This window comes from Poecile atricapillus, chromosome 21 (assembly GCF_030490865.1).
Source record: "Poecile atricapillus isolate bPoeAtr1 chromosome 21, bPoeAtr1.hap1, whole genome shotgun sequence".
NCBI lineage: Eukaryota > Metazoa > Chordata > Aves > Passeriformes > Paridae > Poecile > Poecile atricapillus.
Genome location: NC_081269.1, coordinates 2881528 through 2898436, shown reverse-complemented (window position 1 = coordinate 2898436; position 16909 = coordinate 2881528). Strand labels below are relative to the sequence as shown.

The window sequence follows — 16909 nt, the reverse complement described above, 5'->3', positions numbered from 1 at the left end:
GCTGAGACAAAGCTGGGCCAGCTCAGGTTGGGGGGCTCAGAGCAGGGCAGGCAGTGCCAGCTCAGGTTGGGGGGCTCAGAGCAGGGCAGGCAGTGCCAGCTCAGGTTGGGGGGCTCAGAGCAGGGCAGGGCAGTGTCAGCTCAGGTTGGGGGGCTCAGAGCAGGGCTGGGCAGGCAGTGCCAGCTCAGGTTGGGGGGCTCAGAGCAGGGCTGGGCAGGCAGTGCCAGCTCAGGTTGGGGGGCTCAGACAGAGCAGTGCCAGCTCAGGTTGGGGGGCTCAGAGCAGAGCAGAGCTGGGCCAGCTCAGGTTGAGGGGCTCAGAGCAGGGCAGGCAGTGCCAGCTCAGGTTGGGGGGCTCAGAGCAGAGCAGGGCAGTGTCAGCTCAGGTTGGGGGGCTCAGAGCAGAGCTGGGCCAGCTCAGGTTGGGGGGCTCAGAGCAGGGCAGGCAGTGCCAGCTCAGGTTGGGGGGCTCAGAGCAGAGCAGAGCTGGGCCAGCTCAGGTTGGGGGGCTCAGAGCAGGGCAGGGCTGGCAGTGCCAGCTCAGGTTGGGGGGCTCAGGGCAGGGCAGGCAGTGGCAGTGCCAGCTCAGGTTGGGGGGCTCAGGGCAGGGCAGGCAGTGGCAGTGCCAGCTCAGGTTGGGGGGCTCAGGGCAGGGCAGGCAGTGCCAGCTCAGGTTGGGGGGCTCAGGGCAGGGCAGGCAGTGCCAGCTCAGGTTGGGGGGCTCAGAGCAGAGCAGGGCAGGCAGTGCCAGCTCAGGTTGGGGGGCTCAGAGCAGAGCAGGGCTGGCAGTGCCAGCTCAGGTTGGGGGGCTCAGAGCAGGGCAGGGCAGTGTCAGCTCAGGTTGGGGGGCTCAGAGCAGAGCTGGGCCAGCTCAGGTTGGGGGGCTCAGAGCAGAGCAGGGCTGGCAGTGCCAGCAGCTCCAGGAACTGGCCCAGCTCCTGACATAACAAACCTGCCCAAGCTCCTGCTGCCAGCAGCACCCAGGACCTGCTGGAGGAGATGCCCTGCATGAAATAACCCCTCTGAAACAAGGCTTCATTATGCCACCAGGCACACCACGAGGCAGAGGATCTAACATCAAAAGGCTGCAGTTTTTTAATGAAATAGTTGACAAACTATTAAGTTCTGCTGCTGTAAAGTCACCAAGTTAAAGCCATGAGCTTTCCTTTCACACCTGGGAATGAGCTGCTTATCACCAGCTCAGATCTGTTTCTAGGAACGTGCCAAATCCATCCACCAAGAGACTATTTTCAATAATTCCCTTTCTACAGCTTTACAGTAAAACAGTGTTTGAGCCTGCTGATGGTAATCAGCTTCTCCTTTACAAATTCCTTTTATTTCATGCAGAATCATTAAAGCTCATGAGTTAGTTATCTAAGGCCTCTTCTTACAGCTTTACTTTTATCTGATTCCAGATACTGGTCAATGATACATTCATGTACTTTTAATCAAAGATTTATTTAAAGCAAGCTATGTAAAAAGAGACCAAAACATGTTTTTAAAAGGTTTGGTTTAATTTAATATGAGCTAATTTGAATAGTTTTCTAATGGAACAACTATCATTGTCAGATGCTAAATAAATGGAGTTTAGGGGCAGAAAGACAATGACTGCTTGAAGGAGTTCATGAGTGTGATTTACTTGACTGAAAAATCAAAAACCTGTTTTAATACCAGAAAAAAACAGAACTCCCAGGTTCTTCAGTTAATTTACTTAATTTTCATTTCCACTTCTCTTTCTCCTTTTTTTTTTGCTTTGGGAGAGGAAGGGGCACAGACATCCATTACTCAATGACACACATAATAGCAAAAGAGCAGCTCATTGGGAATTATGCAGGGTTCCAGTAAATGGAATAAAGGAACAACAGGCTTGGGAAGTATTTCACTGTAAGTTAGTTTAACCTGTAATAGTTACACAGCCACATATACTTTGTATATTCCTCTGCTCAGGAAATCACCAAAACATGTTTCCATTAAACATTCTTCATTTACTATCTTTGAAACACACAAAATCAGTACAATTTACTATGAATAATTCAAACAATAAGATTTTAGGCTGTAATAATTTAAACAATAAGATTTTAGGCTGTATTTTTTTGAGTTAATTAATTAATTCATAAAATATTACTAGAAATTCTAACCCAGCATAATCCCCAAACACCTCGGTCATGTTAGAAATACATTCTTTTTTATCCACAGAGTAAAACAACCAATTTAATTTAGACACAAACAATTATTTCAGAAGTCAACAATTAGATTTTGTTTGGATGGAGCTGTGTAAATTTTTTAGAGTCACTTGCTTCTTTATGCACAGCTGCTCAGATTTTGAAACAAGTTCTTCTTGGGGTTAACTCAACTTCTGGAAGAATCCTGTTAAATTAAGCAGCTTGGTTTAGAATTTGATAAAATAGCATTTAAGCAGTGGCAGAGAGGAGCTGCACTCAAGGGAAGATAAAATTTAAACCACTGAAAGGGTCAAAGTGAGTAAAGTTAATGTAAAATAAGGAGAAATTGAACAAATCAGAAGCCAGTGACACCCCAAAAAACAAATTGTGGTGTCTTGTTAGTTTTACTGGAGTGGAAAAGCAGCCTGTTTAAAAGTTCTGGTGAATGATGATGTATTTAAGTGTGTACTCACTGATCTGAGGAGCTGGGAGGATCCGAGCAGCTCGAACCGGCCCGTGGCGCACCGAGAACAGCTCCTGAGCTTCCCCACTGATCTGCAAATGCCAACAGCAGGGCAAAAACCAGATTTATACTTGCAAAAATAGATGAATTTAATGGCTAAGAAGGTAGGTAGAAAGGCATGGTAGGGAAGTACATTGGTAAGATTCTGCCTGAGCAAGCACTGCCATTTCTCCAATTGAAAATTTATATTAGAAGTCTTCAATTAACTGTTCATGACCACACAGGTTTTGGAAGAAGCAAGACTTGAAGCTAAAATTCACCAAAATTTATCCCACATTTCACATGGTTCTAAAGGAAAATGCCAGCTCAACAGAGATCAATCAAGAGTGGCAAACATGGGTGGAAGAAAATGGGAGAATTTCATATATTGGTTCATTTTAAAGTCACCAGGTGTGAAAACCATGTTTAAAAATAGGTGGTCAAGCTCCTTAAGCCTGTCACTGATGGCAATGTTGAAAAGATTAAACCAGAAGCAGTTAAGATGAATTTCCAGACTTCCTGCAATGGTCACTCAATGTATTTTCATAACTGCCTGGAAATGGATCCGATATGGAACGTCAAACTCCAGGAAAATGGCAAACATTATGAAGCTCATTTCCAACTAACCAACAACTTAAAACAGATGTAATGAGCCTCAGAACACAGCCAAGGCTGGCATAAAGTTTTGCCAAACAAGCAGCTTACAATATCAGAAGAGAACATGATTTGGAATGAGGTTCTTAGGAATCAATAAACTATAAATTCAAGTGAACTTTTGGAAATGTCATTTTATGGTTGTTTCCATTTCTTTCTGCACTTCAGCTCACACGTCCAAAAAGTTAAAATACTCCTACTGTTTGACCAGCAAATCCCAAGTACAGTACTCCAGGCTCTCAGCTTACATCCACTCTTGCCTGGTTATTTATTATCACTGCTCTAGGTCATGGGGGAGAATGAAACCCACCCCACAGAGCACAATTATAAATAAAATTACTTTGAAAATGCCATTTACTACAGAGCTAAGCCAGCATTCTGCATACAGGGAACTACTGCTTCTCCCTGTTAAGCCTGGAATTGCACACAAGCTACACAAATGTGAGGAAATAATATTTTAAACCATTTTAGCCCAGCGGTTTATCAATTAAAATCACTGTTAATGACACCATCAGAAATGAACTCACTAAAGGTTTGCTGATGGCTTTTAACTGATCCTGAGCTTGGAGTGCAGTGGGGGTGGGAGGAAAAAAAGCCTCTGGATGAAAACATCTGTATCCAGAAAAAACAGCTCAGGAAAATGTAGAGCACAGCTAAGCAGAAAATGAGGAAAATTAAAGAGGGACAGAGTAATAAACAGATTTTAAAAATTAAGACAGCAGCACATTTTCTGTCCATTGGAACGCAGCAGCTCTATGAAAAGAGAAAAGAGGAAATGGAAAATAAGAAAAATAGAAGGTTTGGGAATTATTATTATTGGCAATTAAAGATTTTTCCCCCAAATCCTGAAAATGCTGTTTCACACGTGTATGCACATCTCTGGCTAGGAATGAAAACAAGAGGGAAAGGAACCAGCACAACAAAGGTAGGGAAGGAGTGATTCCCATAAAATATCCCAGCCCAGCTCAGACACCTCCTTCTCCTTTTTAACCCTGCCAGCACATCAGCCCCAGCTCCAATCTACTTCAAACAAAGTTCCAGTTCCCCAAGGAAGACACACTGAGAGGGCCAAACCTTCTTAACTCAGGTTCTGCTCTTAAATATCCTGAACTCCAGGAGAATGTTTATCCAGCCTGGGGTGCCAAGACCTGGCAGAGCTTAATCTTGAGACTTGCAAAGAAAAGCTTGAAATGTCCAAATACAAATGAAGTTTATTTGTACTGAAGCATTTAACATGGAAATCCCAGCCCAGTTCTTCTCATGCATATAATGCAGTAACTATTGAATAATTTATATTCATTATTTAAAGATAATTTATTATTTTCTATTGGGGGGAAATTACAGAAAGTAAGGTTAAATGGAGTAACAAAAGGCACAGGATCCAACAGTCACTAAAATGAGATTACAGGTACTTAGCTCCTGTTTTGAGACCACTGTAGGTTAACAGGTCCTCTGCTCAGTCCCTGCAGCATTCTAAATCATGGAATGGTTTGGGTTCAGCCTCCACAGCTCAAGTGCTGAGCACTTGCTGACTCCTGGGAGCTAAAACAGAGCAAATTTTAAAGATACACCCTCACTGGAGGCTTTATAATGAAAATTCAAGATGCCACCCAAACACAGCATCTGGCTTGTAAAGAAAATTCAAATTCGCTAACAGGCACAAAATTGAGTTTCAAAAAATCTGGATGTGACACTACAACACTGATCACATTAAAACACTAACATTTAATCTAGCACAGTTTCATAAAATAACAGCTTTTTCTAAGGATTTAAGCTGTGTGTCCTTAACTGTTCTGCTGAGACAGGGACTCATGGAAGACATTGCATCTTGTGTCTGCCATGAATTAGTTAGAGCTTGGTTGTTCCTTGGTTTGCTTGGCACTGAAAAATGCATTAGGGCCTCGAGTTCAAGATTTTCTTTGAATTCCAATTAACTTCCTTCAAACAGCACCACCACCAGAAGCTTCTGCTGTCTGCAGTCTTATAAAAGCCTGAACTAACTGTGGTTAATACTAATACTAATACTAATACTAATACTAATACTAATACCCTTCATTTATCTATGGATAAAAGTTTATTGCAGACCCAATCTGCCTGCAGGCTCCTCCTTCAGGGGACAGAGATTTCATGGCCTGAATCTCACTGCTCATTCCCTGTGGGTGGGACACTTTTCCCACCAGGAACTCGAGTGGGACCAGGAACCGCGCTCTGAGGGGACAGCTCAGCTGTGGGCTGGCAACTCCCAGCCAAAGGCTCCACATCCCATTACCAGTCCCTGGAGCTCCACAGTCTCACACACACAGACAAAATATAAATAGAGCTCATGAATTGAAAACAGAGCTCTAAATTCTTCAAAAAGCACCTGTGAGAAACGAGGCTGTGGCTGCCATTTTGGATTGGATCCAGCTAAGTAGCAAGTCCCCGTGGCAGCTCTCAGAGCTCTTAAAAGTTTTTCTTTCCCATTCCAAAAGCCAAGAGTATTTCCAAACAGGTTTCAAGAATTGGATATTAAGCTGTAAAAGCAGCTTCAGGTACTCGTTGTAGGGAAGAGGGAATCCAAAATGATGGCTCCAGGCTGGTCTGGTAGAACATCTCAGCTTTCCCAAAACTTGGGATCAACCACAGCTCCCAGACCTACAGGGAAGGCTGGAAGCAAAGGATTCAAATCCCCAAAAAAAGTCTTCATTAAAGGAGGAAGAAGAATCTTCTCCTCCACTTAAGACACCTCGAGCTACTGCTTAAAACATGACAGCCCAGGAATCTGCAGGGCTGGTTTTGACAGCATAGCTCTATTGTTTGGAGCACACCAGTTTGCACCCATAAAAAAAAGCTGAACAAAGGAAGTTTTGTTCACACCGAGGATAAGTAATAGTTTCCAACCAGAGAAAATAGTTTTCACATGGTGAAAAAGAACCTTAAAAAAAAAAAAAAGCCAAACATACACCAAAGTGAAACAAAATTGAGTTTGGAACTCAATGTTAGAACCACTGTGCAAATCTAGAGATCGTTTTTAAATATTCAGATGTATATTTTAAACATGAAGATATCATGATATGATGTTATAATATGCAGATAAGCAATTGATAGATACCACCACCAAATATTGCTGTATATGGGTTAATGGCAACTTCCAGTCACGCTGCTGCTGAGAAAGTAAGAAAGGATTGGAAGAAGATGAACAAATTTTATCACTTTTGTTTAGAAATTCACTCAGCTTTTCCATTCAGACCAGATCTCTGTAATTATCTGGAGACTGTAAGAATTTAAATGTTCAAGGAATGTTACTCTAGTGACTGGATTGAGGATGAAGCTGCACCTAGTACTTTAAATAATGGCAGTGCTAATAGAATCAGAAGTTTTGTAAAACCACATTTGTTGTACACTGGTGCCTCTTTAGTTTAAAAACCCCAAAGCCTCAGCAAATGATCTGCATAGATGTTTTGCAAAGTCCTCAGACATTTTTCAGGGTCACCAGGTCAGGTCATTACTCCATTTTTCTGAGTGGTACTTGCAGGTGGTTCCCTCTAGAAAGAGCTCTGGACAGAGGAAGGATTGCAGCTTGGGATGTGATAAGTTTCTTTTTTCATTGTAACAAGAACCATTCCATTAAGATGATTTTTCTACTTCTAAAACTCCCAGCCTGCAATGAAAACCAAAAAAAAAAAGCAGCCAACATGCATTCCCTGAACAGGAACATCTAGAACAGATACTTGGAAACCACATCAGGCAGAAACCAGATCCAGTTGTCTCTGAAACATGAAACTGGGAGCAAGGGAAAATACAAATTCCAAACAAAACACAAAACTCCACTGCACCATTATCAAACAGGAACTCCTAGTGTATTCCCAGATTCCTCCCCACTCAGCCAGGAGTATTTTAAGTCCACTTTTAACCTTCCCACCCCCATCTGAGAGCAGAGATCAAAGCCAAGCCCTTTGGATGGACACCTTGTGCTGCACTTCCAAGGCCAGGCTCCCTCAAACACCACCCCAAGCCCTTTGAAGCCGCCCTAATGGGATCTCCCATTTTGCAAATCGCACTTTTGTAGTCCAAAGATCTTCCTCGGAGGAGATGTCAACGTGAAAGCACTCTCAGCCTGCCCAGAGACACAGCAGCGAGGTGTGGGCAAGGCCATGTAACACCATTAGCAGGAGTGTGGGCTTAGGAGCTGTCATAAACACTTCATAATCACTCACACACAACCCCTGCTGCCTGCAACACGTTATTAAGTGCTGAATAGAGGGCCAATTGTAGGAATAAAAAAGCACAATGCTACAGATAATGACTTTCCTGAGGAGATTTGCACATAAATGTCAGATTGTTGCTTTTGCAGATTAAGCTGGAGAATGCAGGGTTGGGGTTTTTGGTTGGTTTTTTTTTTCCTTAGCTGGAATAACATTGCTTAATTACAAGCTAAATAGTCAGCTTTCCAAGAAGGAAGGTTTGTGTAATAGCAAAGGACACAAAAAAGTGTTGCCAAATAAGCTCTTAAATATTAAGTCAATCACATAACTGCCAGGTTTTATTGTGCTCAGGCTGAGCAAGGGGGAAAAATGCAAAGGAGAAGCAACAGTGTGAAAAACCCCCTCCAGTTTCAGTAAAACCCCCTCCAGTTTCAGTAAAACCCCCTCCAGTTTCAGTAAAACCCCCTCCAGTTTATGTTCCCTCCAAATTTGTTGGATATACAAACCCTGCTCTGCAAAAGTATTTAAAACTGATGTTAAAGATTATTATTCTGTGAAAATCTCCACTAACAGAGGAACCATTCCAACTCTGAACTAACCCAAAGTGTCCAGGTCCAAGCTGCACCTCCCTGGCTGTGCTCTCAGAATTTCACAGAAACTACAAATAAAGGGCTGGCAAAATGATGCAATATCCCTGAAGGTGGAGGGTAAAATATCACCACATTTGGAATTTTCTCCATTTCACTGCACTTCTCTCTGCTCATACTTCTGCAAAGGTTGAACAACACTAAAAGAAGCTGTCCTGCAACTTCATTTTTTGTTAGTTTTCCTGAAATAGCAAATACTACCAACAGCTAGGAATTATAAAGATGTGAAATATATTGGGAGGAAAAAAAAGACAGCCTGGCTGTACAGTCCTACTAGAAAAAAGGCAAAATCAAGTATTCCATGGCCTGGAATTGGACACAAGGAGGGGAAAAAAATAAAATAAAATAAAATAAAATAAAATAAAATAAAATAAAATAAAATAAAATAAAATAAAATAAAATAAAATAAAATAAAATAAAATAAAATAAAATAAAATAAAATAAAATAAAATAAAATAAAATAAAATGGAAAAAAAATCCATCCATGGCAACACATCTCCCTTTTTTAGCAGAAAACACAGGTTTATTGGGATGATAACATTTCAGCTGTATAAAACAGGGTGTTTTGTGAGGATTCTTGCGCTCAAGCCGATGTGATACTCAGGGTATGTTAATGAATTAATTAAGGATTGATGGGGCTGCGCTGCCGCTCTTAGCTCGGTGTCCCAGCGCCACCGCGTGGGCGCGAGAGAAATTCCCCGCTTTGGCTGAAATGGGCCCGAGTTTCAGTTCAAGATCCTAAATTTTCATAAACAGCTACAAAATACTGAAATTTAGCCAAGTGTGTTAGGTCTCATCCCTTCAAAACCTCATCAGATTTTTTATTTCCTCATTCCAGCTAATGAATGCAATCAAGAAGATAATAAGATGCAATCAAGAGGGGAAAAGCTCCACCACACCCATAAAACTCAATTTTAACTGCACTGTTGCTATAGAAATTATTTTCTAAAATACTGGTATAAAAACATATGTCCTACATAGCTAACCAAAAAGTTGTAAAATGCACACATTGCTTAAAAAAACAGTGTATTTTAAAAAGGGAAAGAACTCCATCCTCTCTGCTTTATTCTGAAGGACAAAGTGTGAGCAATTTTGCTTTTTTAAATTCAGAATTTTATGACCTACTGTATTCAACTTTAGTCTCTCATTTTGAAAAATCTGGGGGAAATTCCCAGATTTTCCTTCCCAAATGAAGCCCACGTGCCCCAGAAACCACTCTGCAGCACAAACCAGGGGGTGGGGATGACAGCCTGAAATCAAACCCACATGCACACAGAGCCCTTCGTAAAATTAAAATTGCAAATCATGTCCATGACAAACATGTGATTGTAAAATACTATTAATACTGTCATACTTGAGTTCCTGGGACAAACAAATCCCAGGGATTTGTTGGGAGGCTCTTGATGTTTTTCCACCCTTACTCCTCTCTGTTAAAAAGCAAAATCCGTTTTTTTGAGGGGCTACAAACTATTCCAGAATGGCAAACACTGCTCCCAGTTTGAGTATGGAAATGGACTTAGCAGGAATAATGTGTAAAAAGCCCTCAAAAATCTGCAGGTACATGAACTGAAGTGTTTGAGCTGTGCTCAGGATTATCTGAAGATAAGCACATTACACACAATCCATACAACATAGATGGGAACTGTTGGCTCTTTCCACTCCAATGGGAAAAATTCAAGGTAAAATATTAAAGTTCTAATATAATATTGACAAATAAAATGAGAAGGAGGGGGGAAGGTGAGCTCTGTACTCACAGGTATGCTCCAGACTTGCATCCCATCGCTGTATCCAATCATCAGCAGCAACGGGGGCTCGTTCCCAGTGCTGTGGATCTCATGGAATTCCATATTCCTGGATGTATCTGAATAAGATTCCAACAGCAAAGCCATTATCAGACGTCAGGACCAAGCTCTCAGCAACATTAAACACCATTAGATGATGTTTCCTCAATTGTTAGAACTAATTTCCTCTTAGAGCTAAGAGCCACCAAAGTGCTTTACATTTTCATGCTGGAGCAATACTGAAATATATTCTGTCGTGCAAACAGCACTGTTAAAGTTTCACAAAGAGAAATCTTTTACATTTAAAATGATGGAGAAATATTTTCTGGATAACAACATGATCTAAGAGAAAATGGTGATTGATTCCTCATTCAAACCTGAGCTCTTCCACCTATTTATCCCTGTTCCCTTTTCATTAAAGGAAGGTTAGGGATGGAGTGAGAGAGAACCTAAATCAGGGTTATTAGAATTAGAAATTACCTATAATCTCTACATGGCTTTATGGCATCTTTGGCCCATTAAGGTTTGCTTGCTTGTGGGTTTGTTTTCCTTTTATTTTTTAAAAAATCTCAGGCATTCCCTTTTTAGGTTCATACAACAAAACTCTTTAGAATATTCTTCAGAATCCTTCACGTTATGTTTAAATTTATTTCATGCAGCCTGTTCTGATTGGGCCTGAAAACATCCCCTTCCACCATCCCAAATAAACCTCTGATGCTTCCATGCTTTTAGGGAGCTTTTTTCATTCTCTCATGGTTGTAAAAGTCATTTAAGAGGGGTTTTACTCGAGAAAATTATAATGTTTATTACAGAGAAAGCTGGCTGGAACTACTGCACATAGACCCAAAACTCCCAAGAACAAGTGAGAGAAAATGAAGCCATACCATTTAAATCTGCATTTTCAAATCTGACCCAGACAATTTTCTCTTTTTCTTCTGGAGGGGTTCCACTGTAGGCCTGGACAAAAAGCAAAATGGTTGAAATAAGAAAGATTTAGAGTGTTTTTTCTCCTCCTGTAAGAAGGAATTTAATTTAAAACAACAAACATGATTCATGGATCTTGTTGTCACCAGTATTCACACAACAGAACCATGCTGAGCATCACTCACTGATGGAGGAATGACCAAGTATTTATAACAATAAATCTTCTGTGGCAGGTAAGAAATGCCACGTGACTTAGAGTGAGTTAATAAAATTAAACACAGTGGCTTCTACAATCTTTAACTTCAGCAGTGTTGGAAGTTCTCACATAAGGTGTTTTATCATTAAAATTCTCTTTAATTCACTTAAAAGCTTTGCAGGCCAGACTGAGGAAAGAAAGAGACCTTTACTACACAGTTTATATTACTGACACCTTTCAGTTCTGTTTGTGACAACTTTAATGCAGCCATTTAAAAGAGAATAAACTGCAATTCCAGGAGAACAGATCCATGTTTCAGTCCTGTGTTCTACTGATTCCCATAAAAAGATGAGATACAAAAAGAAACTGTGGAGTGAGACTTGCAGTGTTTCCAAACTGGAGGTTTTACAGTCCTCAGGAGAAGCTGTGGTAGCAGGAACATGAGCACCAGCAGGAATACCAGCACTTCCAAATCAATTATACCAAAATACTGAGCACTATTTGGGATAAAATATGAACACATCTTGTACAATCACTTTATACATGCCAGAAAAGCAATAACTTGAACTAAAAATACAAATGTAAAAAATAAGTGTGGGGTTTACTTTTCAAAACAAATCACATTCCACGCTTCCAAGGCAAGCTGATTTGTAAAATGAAACACAGACTGTATCCTTTAACCAGAGAGGGGGAATGGGAGGCTGTGGAATGCAGCAATCTCTTCATTGAAACTCTAAATATATTTAATTTTTGAGTCCAAAAAGTATTTCACAAATTGATATTACTGAGGGCAATTTTTTTTTATTATTACAGAATAAATGCACTGGGAATTCCTATGAGGAAATTCATGAGGAAACAAGACATTAAGTAACCAAGATAATCCCTGGAATCAGAATCAGGATCAGTTCTGGAAGCTACAATCAGCTGCAGTGCTCCTCCACCATGGATTACAGCTTTCCCAAAGAGTAAAACAAAATTAGTTCCCTTCTGCTACTGGGAGGCCCATGGGCAACCAGGAAGGGACCATTCCAGTGCCATATTTATTACATATAAATGCACTAAAATATATAAGTATACATTAAAAAATATTTATCTATTTATTAGATGAAATAATAAATTCACAAAGCATTGTGAGGATTCCTGACACTGCTTTCTGTGCACTGAAAAAAAAAAGTAGTTTCAAAAGATCCACGCCCTACCTGTGGCACAACATCTTGGAGGAAGTTAACAACACTTTCCATGTACGACTGTTCCCTGGAAAACAGAAAGAGAATTTCAGCCAAAAGAGTTCAGAAATGGTCATGAATATATTAAATTAGATCACCAAAAGGAAGCATGGGCCACCTTTAGCACACAGGATACTAAGCATGCAATGCAGGCACTTCATTTTACTGCCAAAGTCTGATAATATGAATTGTGGCCTGTAAGTAATGAAACAACTAAGTAAGAGTAATAAAAGTCCCTAAAAAAGCCAAATGATACCTGCTGATGGAATAACTGCTTGGGGGGAAAGTATAAAATCTAAATTCAAGGAATAAGCCATGTTCTCCACATCAGAGGGGCCTGGGGTGGTACAGGGATTTGGAAATGATTCCTCGGGATTTTTCTATTTGATTTGGCTCTTACAACGTGAAAATGAGGATTTAAACAACGACTGGAGCTCTGCTGGTGGCACAAACAAACTTCCAGAGCTCCTGTGCATGATGCACAATGCCAGAGTACATGGAGTACATCCTCAGGAGCAGAGGATGGAACAAAACCCTCCCAGGAGGAGCAAGGAGAGGTATTTTCAGATCAGATTTTATAGCCTGGGAAGCTTATTCCTCCTTGGAATTTCATTAGCAGCACGGATTGGGGATGGTTTACAGTGCAAGATACATTTGTTGGGGCAGATTTAAAGCAATGCTCTGAGCAGCCTCTCCCTGCAGGAGCAGTGAGGCCCTTGTGCAAGTGCTGAGTAACCACAGCGTGGGCTGAGTGCAGCACACAGATGGTGCTGAGACCGTGCACAAAGTTGGTGCTTTGTGCCCTGAGGAACACTTGAAACACGCTGGCAACAAGAGCTACCTTCAGAAAGTCTGAGATTATTTAAGAAAAGCCTTCAGGTTTTCTTTAGGCAACAGTTTTGGCAGCTCCAAAATTAACTTTTATGCTGTTGTAATTTTTCCTGTTCTAACTGAAGATTTCTCATAGCAACAAAGGAGAACTGAAAATTAGGAACTCTGGATGGCCAAAGGTGCTTTTTTCTGAAGCTGTGCAAGATTGTTTTAATAAAACCAGGAGTGTTTAGCACTGAAAAATGAAACACTCTGGAGAATTTAGGAGTACACACAATTACACAGAAGATACTTGAACCCAAACACTGCAACACCTCTTTGAAAACAGAGATGAATATAAACTAGGAAGTTTTACATTCCAGAAAGTCTATTCCAGCCCATGCCCAAACCAGCAATCCCAGCATTTCTGCATCCCAGATTGTCCCACTCAGCTTTAGGCTGAGGCCTTACAAACAGCCTGTGGTTTCTCCTGTGTTGATTCTTCTCTGATTTATGTAGGTCACCCAAGCTGCCCCTGCACACCTTTATTAAAACGCCTGGCCACAGGTAGAGCATTAAACACAGTATCTGAAGGTGTCCTGGGAATGCCAACCAGCCAGAGTCATGCTGCCTTCATGGGTCAGCTCATGGAATGCACTTCTTTCCCCTCTCCCCAAGCGCATTTTGAACCAAAACTGATGTTTGGAAGGTGTTCTATTCAGACTCCCAGACTCAGACTGTTCTAAACCTCTCCTGAAGTTGAAAAAGTTCCAGGGAGATGTCTTTAAAGTGGTTAAAAAAAAACATAACCCACAAAAAAAGCCCAATCTTCCTTTAATAATGATGTAGAAAGGTAACATGAGCAGCAGAATGCTGCTGAGTGCTCAGCACACACAGATTCATCAAAAACAGTGACATTTTTGAGGCACAAACAGATACCTCAAGAACAAAACACCATGTTTAAGTAAAAAAAAAAATCAGATAATCATCTTCTTACAGTGCTTTTCTGTTGTAATATTTTTAAAGCATATTTTGAAGAAAACATTGTTACAGAGAGGAAATGTTGAGGAAATCTGCCACATTAAAAAATGGCTGCAAGACAGAGCTCTAACACAACTTTCTGTGTTACAACAATCAGGTTCTTGTGTTCTTCAATAAAAATGGAAGTAAATCTTGTTTCTGGAAATACAGAGTTATCTCCAAGGGCACAGTAAGTCCCCCTGAGGTGGACATTTCCATATGGTGCCATTTTGTAGCAGCATAAGCATCCCAAGGAAGAAAGAAAAATTGCTACAAAACTCCTTTAAGAAAGAAAAGATCATAAATCTTCTAGGCTGTCTTGCAGCCAAAAAGCTCTTTTGCCATGAAAGCATTCCCATTAGAACACAGTGAAAATCAGGATGCCCAGGCACAAAATGTGTCTGCCAGGTGCTCTGACCAGAAGGATGGAGTTTCTTCCTTTTTTCTTGGTTTTGCTCTTTTAAGCAAAATTTAAAAAAAAAACAAAAATCCACAATTCTCCTTCCTGGAGGACTTTAATGACAAGTTTTGCATGTTTTAATATACCCACTCCTGGGACAAAGTGTTGTTTAAAAGAACAGCAAGAAAGGATCACAGGTGGCACATCCCTCTGGCCTAAGGAAAAAGTCACCATCACTTTTCTACATTGCAACGTTTGTACAGCAAAATGGTGCAAACAACAACAAAACTTTGCAGTGATTAGCTTTTAAATATACAACTTTGGTGTGCAATTGCAAAGGATCCCATTTAGGGAGACAGAAATGCCATGTGTTGACTTTATTGGACAACGCTCAGTGCGACAAAACTGCAGCGTCAACACAAGCTGACTTTGGGGGGAAAAAAACCCAAACCAGCTCAGCCTGGGGTGTTCTACAAGAAAATCAACTCCTTTTCAGTAAGGGCTGTTCTTCTAGAAGGTTCTTACGTGGCAGCTTGAGGGCGAACCACCACTCCTCCAGTGCAGCGACTGGGGCGGCGCGGGGACTCTGTCGCCATCGTTCCTGGGCACACACCTGCAACAAACACAGCACTTTGACCAAAATTTCCACAGGATTACTTATCACACGGGCTCTTGGTGAATTCTTCAAGGTGGTAAGAGAGAAACTTCACTTACACAGATATGCAGGCCTCTTTATAGCACTTTTTTTAATGAGAAAAAGAAAACCACACACCAAGCGGGCAACTTCTTCAATCACTACAGCTCCTGGAATGTTTGTGAAAACAAACAAACAAACCCCACAGACCTGCATGATAAAGTGGAAAATTATCTCAAACTGTACTAGATGATCTTTAAGGAGCCCTCCAACGCAAACCATTCTATGATTCCAAGATTAAAGATAGTGGTACAGGTAGACAGTTGTCATCACCATTACACAAACCCACTATTTACTGCTGTCTCAGAAAATAATTATATAAAAATAACGTGCAAAGGCAATTGCAGCGTACTGTACTCTTGAAAATATGGGTTACATTGCAGCTCACACGTTCTACTGCTTTATGTCAGCTTTTTGTGCTATCTTCAAGCTTTCCTTCACGCTTCTGTTCTCCAAGGAAAATTCTGTGTAACATTCCTAAAGGCAGAAAGCACTTGAGGAGCACCACAGATCCCAGCCAGCTCTTCAGGGAACTCCCTCAGCTGCTCTGTTGTGTCCCCCCACCCCAAACCTGTTCATAAAGTAAAAGAAAAAGCCGAATCTCCAACGTGGTATCAGTTATCAGCATCATTTCACGCCACAGCAGACTTGGCAAGAGCCAGCTCATTAAGGGAGGCGGGATAATCACTCAGAAATTAGTAGCAAAATAATGATTAATTAACAAAACGTTCGGCAACACAGCAGCAGCCTGACACACACGCCCAGGAACCTTGAAAGGCGAAATGTCACGGAAGGGATGAAATCACCCCACGGATACCTGAGCCTGCCGTGCCCTGAGTGCCAACACCTTGTGCCACCCCACCCCGAGGGGAAGGGAGCACCGGGACAGATTTCAGCTCCTGATCTGGGCCCCGGCACAGCCGCGCCTCAGCTCGGGGCACCTGCGGAGCCGCCACGGCGGGGCCGGGGGGCCGGGACCGCCCGACCCCTCCGAGCCCCGACAGCGGCCGGGCCGGCCTGGGCACCCTCGGCCGCCGCTATTGAGCAACTGCACACCCAAACACCGCGACCTGCCCGGCCTCTCTCCCGCCGCCGCCCGGTAAGCGGGTCCGCGGCCTCCCGGAGCGCGCCCACCCCGCCGGCCGCTCCTCGCTTCACATCCCGCGCCCTCCGGCCGCAGCTCTCGGGGGTCTCCCAGGCCTCACGGGCGGGCCTGCCATGCCCGCCGCCCCCCGCCCCGGCCGCTGCCCGGCCTGGCCTCCCCGCGGGGCCGCTCCGAGCCGCCGCAGCGCTGTCCCGAGCGCGGCCCCGCCGCGCGCCCCCGGCCCGGGCCGCCCTCACCTGCCGGGCTCCCGGCGCCACTGACACTGTTTGGGACCCCCCGGGCAATGACACCCAGCGCACCGCGCCCGCAGCCAATCGCAGCGCGCCGGGGGCGGGCCGAGCCTCGCTCTCAGCCAATCGACGGCCGCGCTGCCCGGCGGTGGGCGGGGCGCGGCGGGACGCGGCCGGGGCGGTGAAAGGCGGGCGGCGCTGCCCCCCCCGGCGCGCGCCCCGCGGCTTTGTTTACATCGGGGATCTCGCGAGAGCCGCCGCGCGCCGGGGCCGGCCCCGCGCACGTGGGGCGGGGAGGGGCGGGGAGGGGGAGGCGGGGCCGGATTGGCGGGGCCGCGCGCGGTGACGTCACCTGGTGGGCGTGGTTTGCTGGGC

General features: G+C 43.2%; 1 protein-coding gene across 11 annotated transcripts in view; it reads right to left on the bottom strand.

Moving 5' to 3' along the window:
• The window catches only part of BCAS3 (BCAS3 microtubule associated cell migration factor), a 305724-nt gene extending 289006 nt beyond the window's left edge, over nucleotides 1–16718 (bottom strand). For 4 of the 11 annotated variants that reach the window (XR_009279308.1, XM_058854697.1, XM_058854696.1 and 1 more), the window contains exons 1-6: nucleotides 16539–16716; nucleotides 15031–15115; nucleotides 12249–12303; nucleotides 10814–10886; nucleotides 9903–10009; nucleotides 2635–2716 (exon numbers count right to left, since the gene is read on the bottom strand). Coding sequence is in view for 10 of the 11 variants with exons in the window: in XM_058854697.1 (XP_058710680.1) it covers nucleotides 2635–2716; nucleotides 9903–10009; nucleotides 10814–10886; nucleotides 12249–12303; nucleotides 15031–15101 (388 nt within the window). In the remaining variant the exon portion in view is untranslated. The other 7 variants (XM_058854701.1, XM_058854699.1, XM_058854700.1 and 4 more) reach the window with 5 other exon arrangements.
• Nucleotides 16719–16909: the final 191 nt, after the last annotated feature.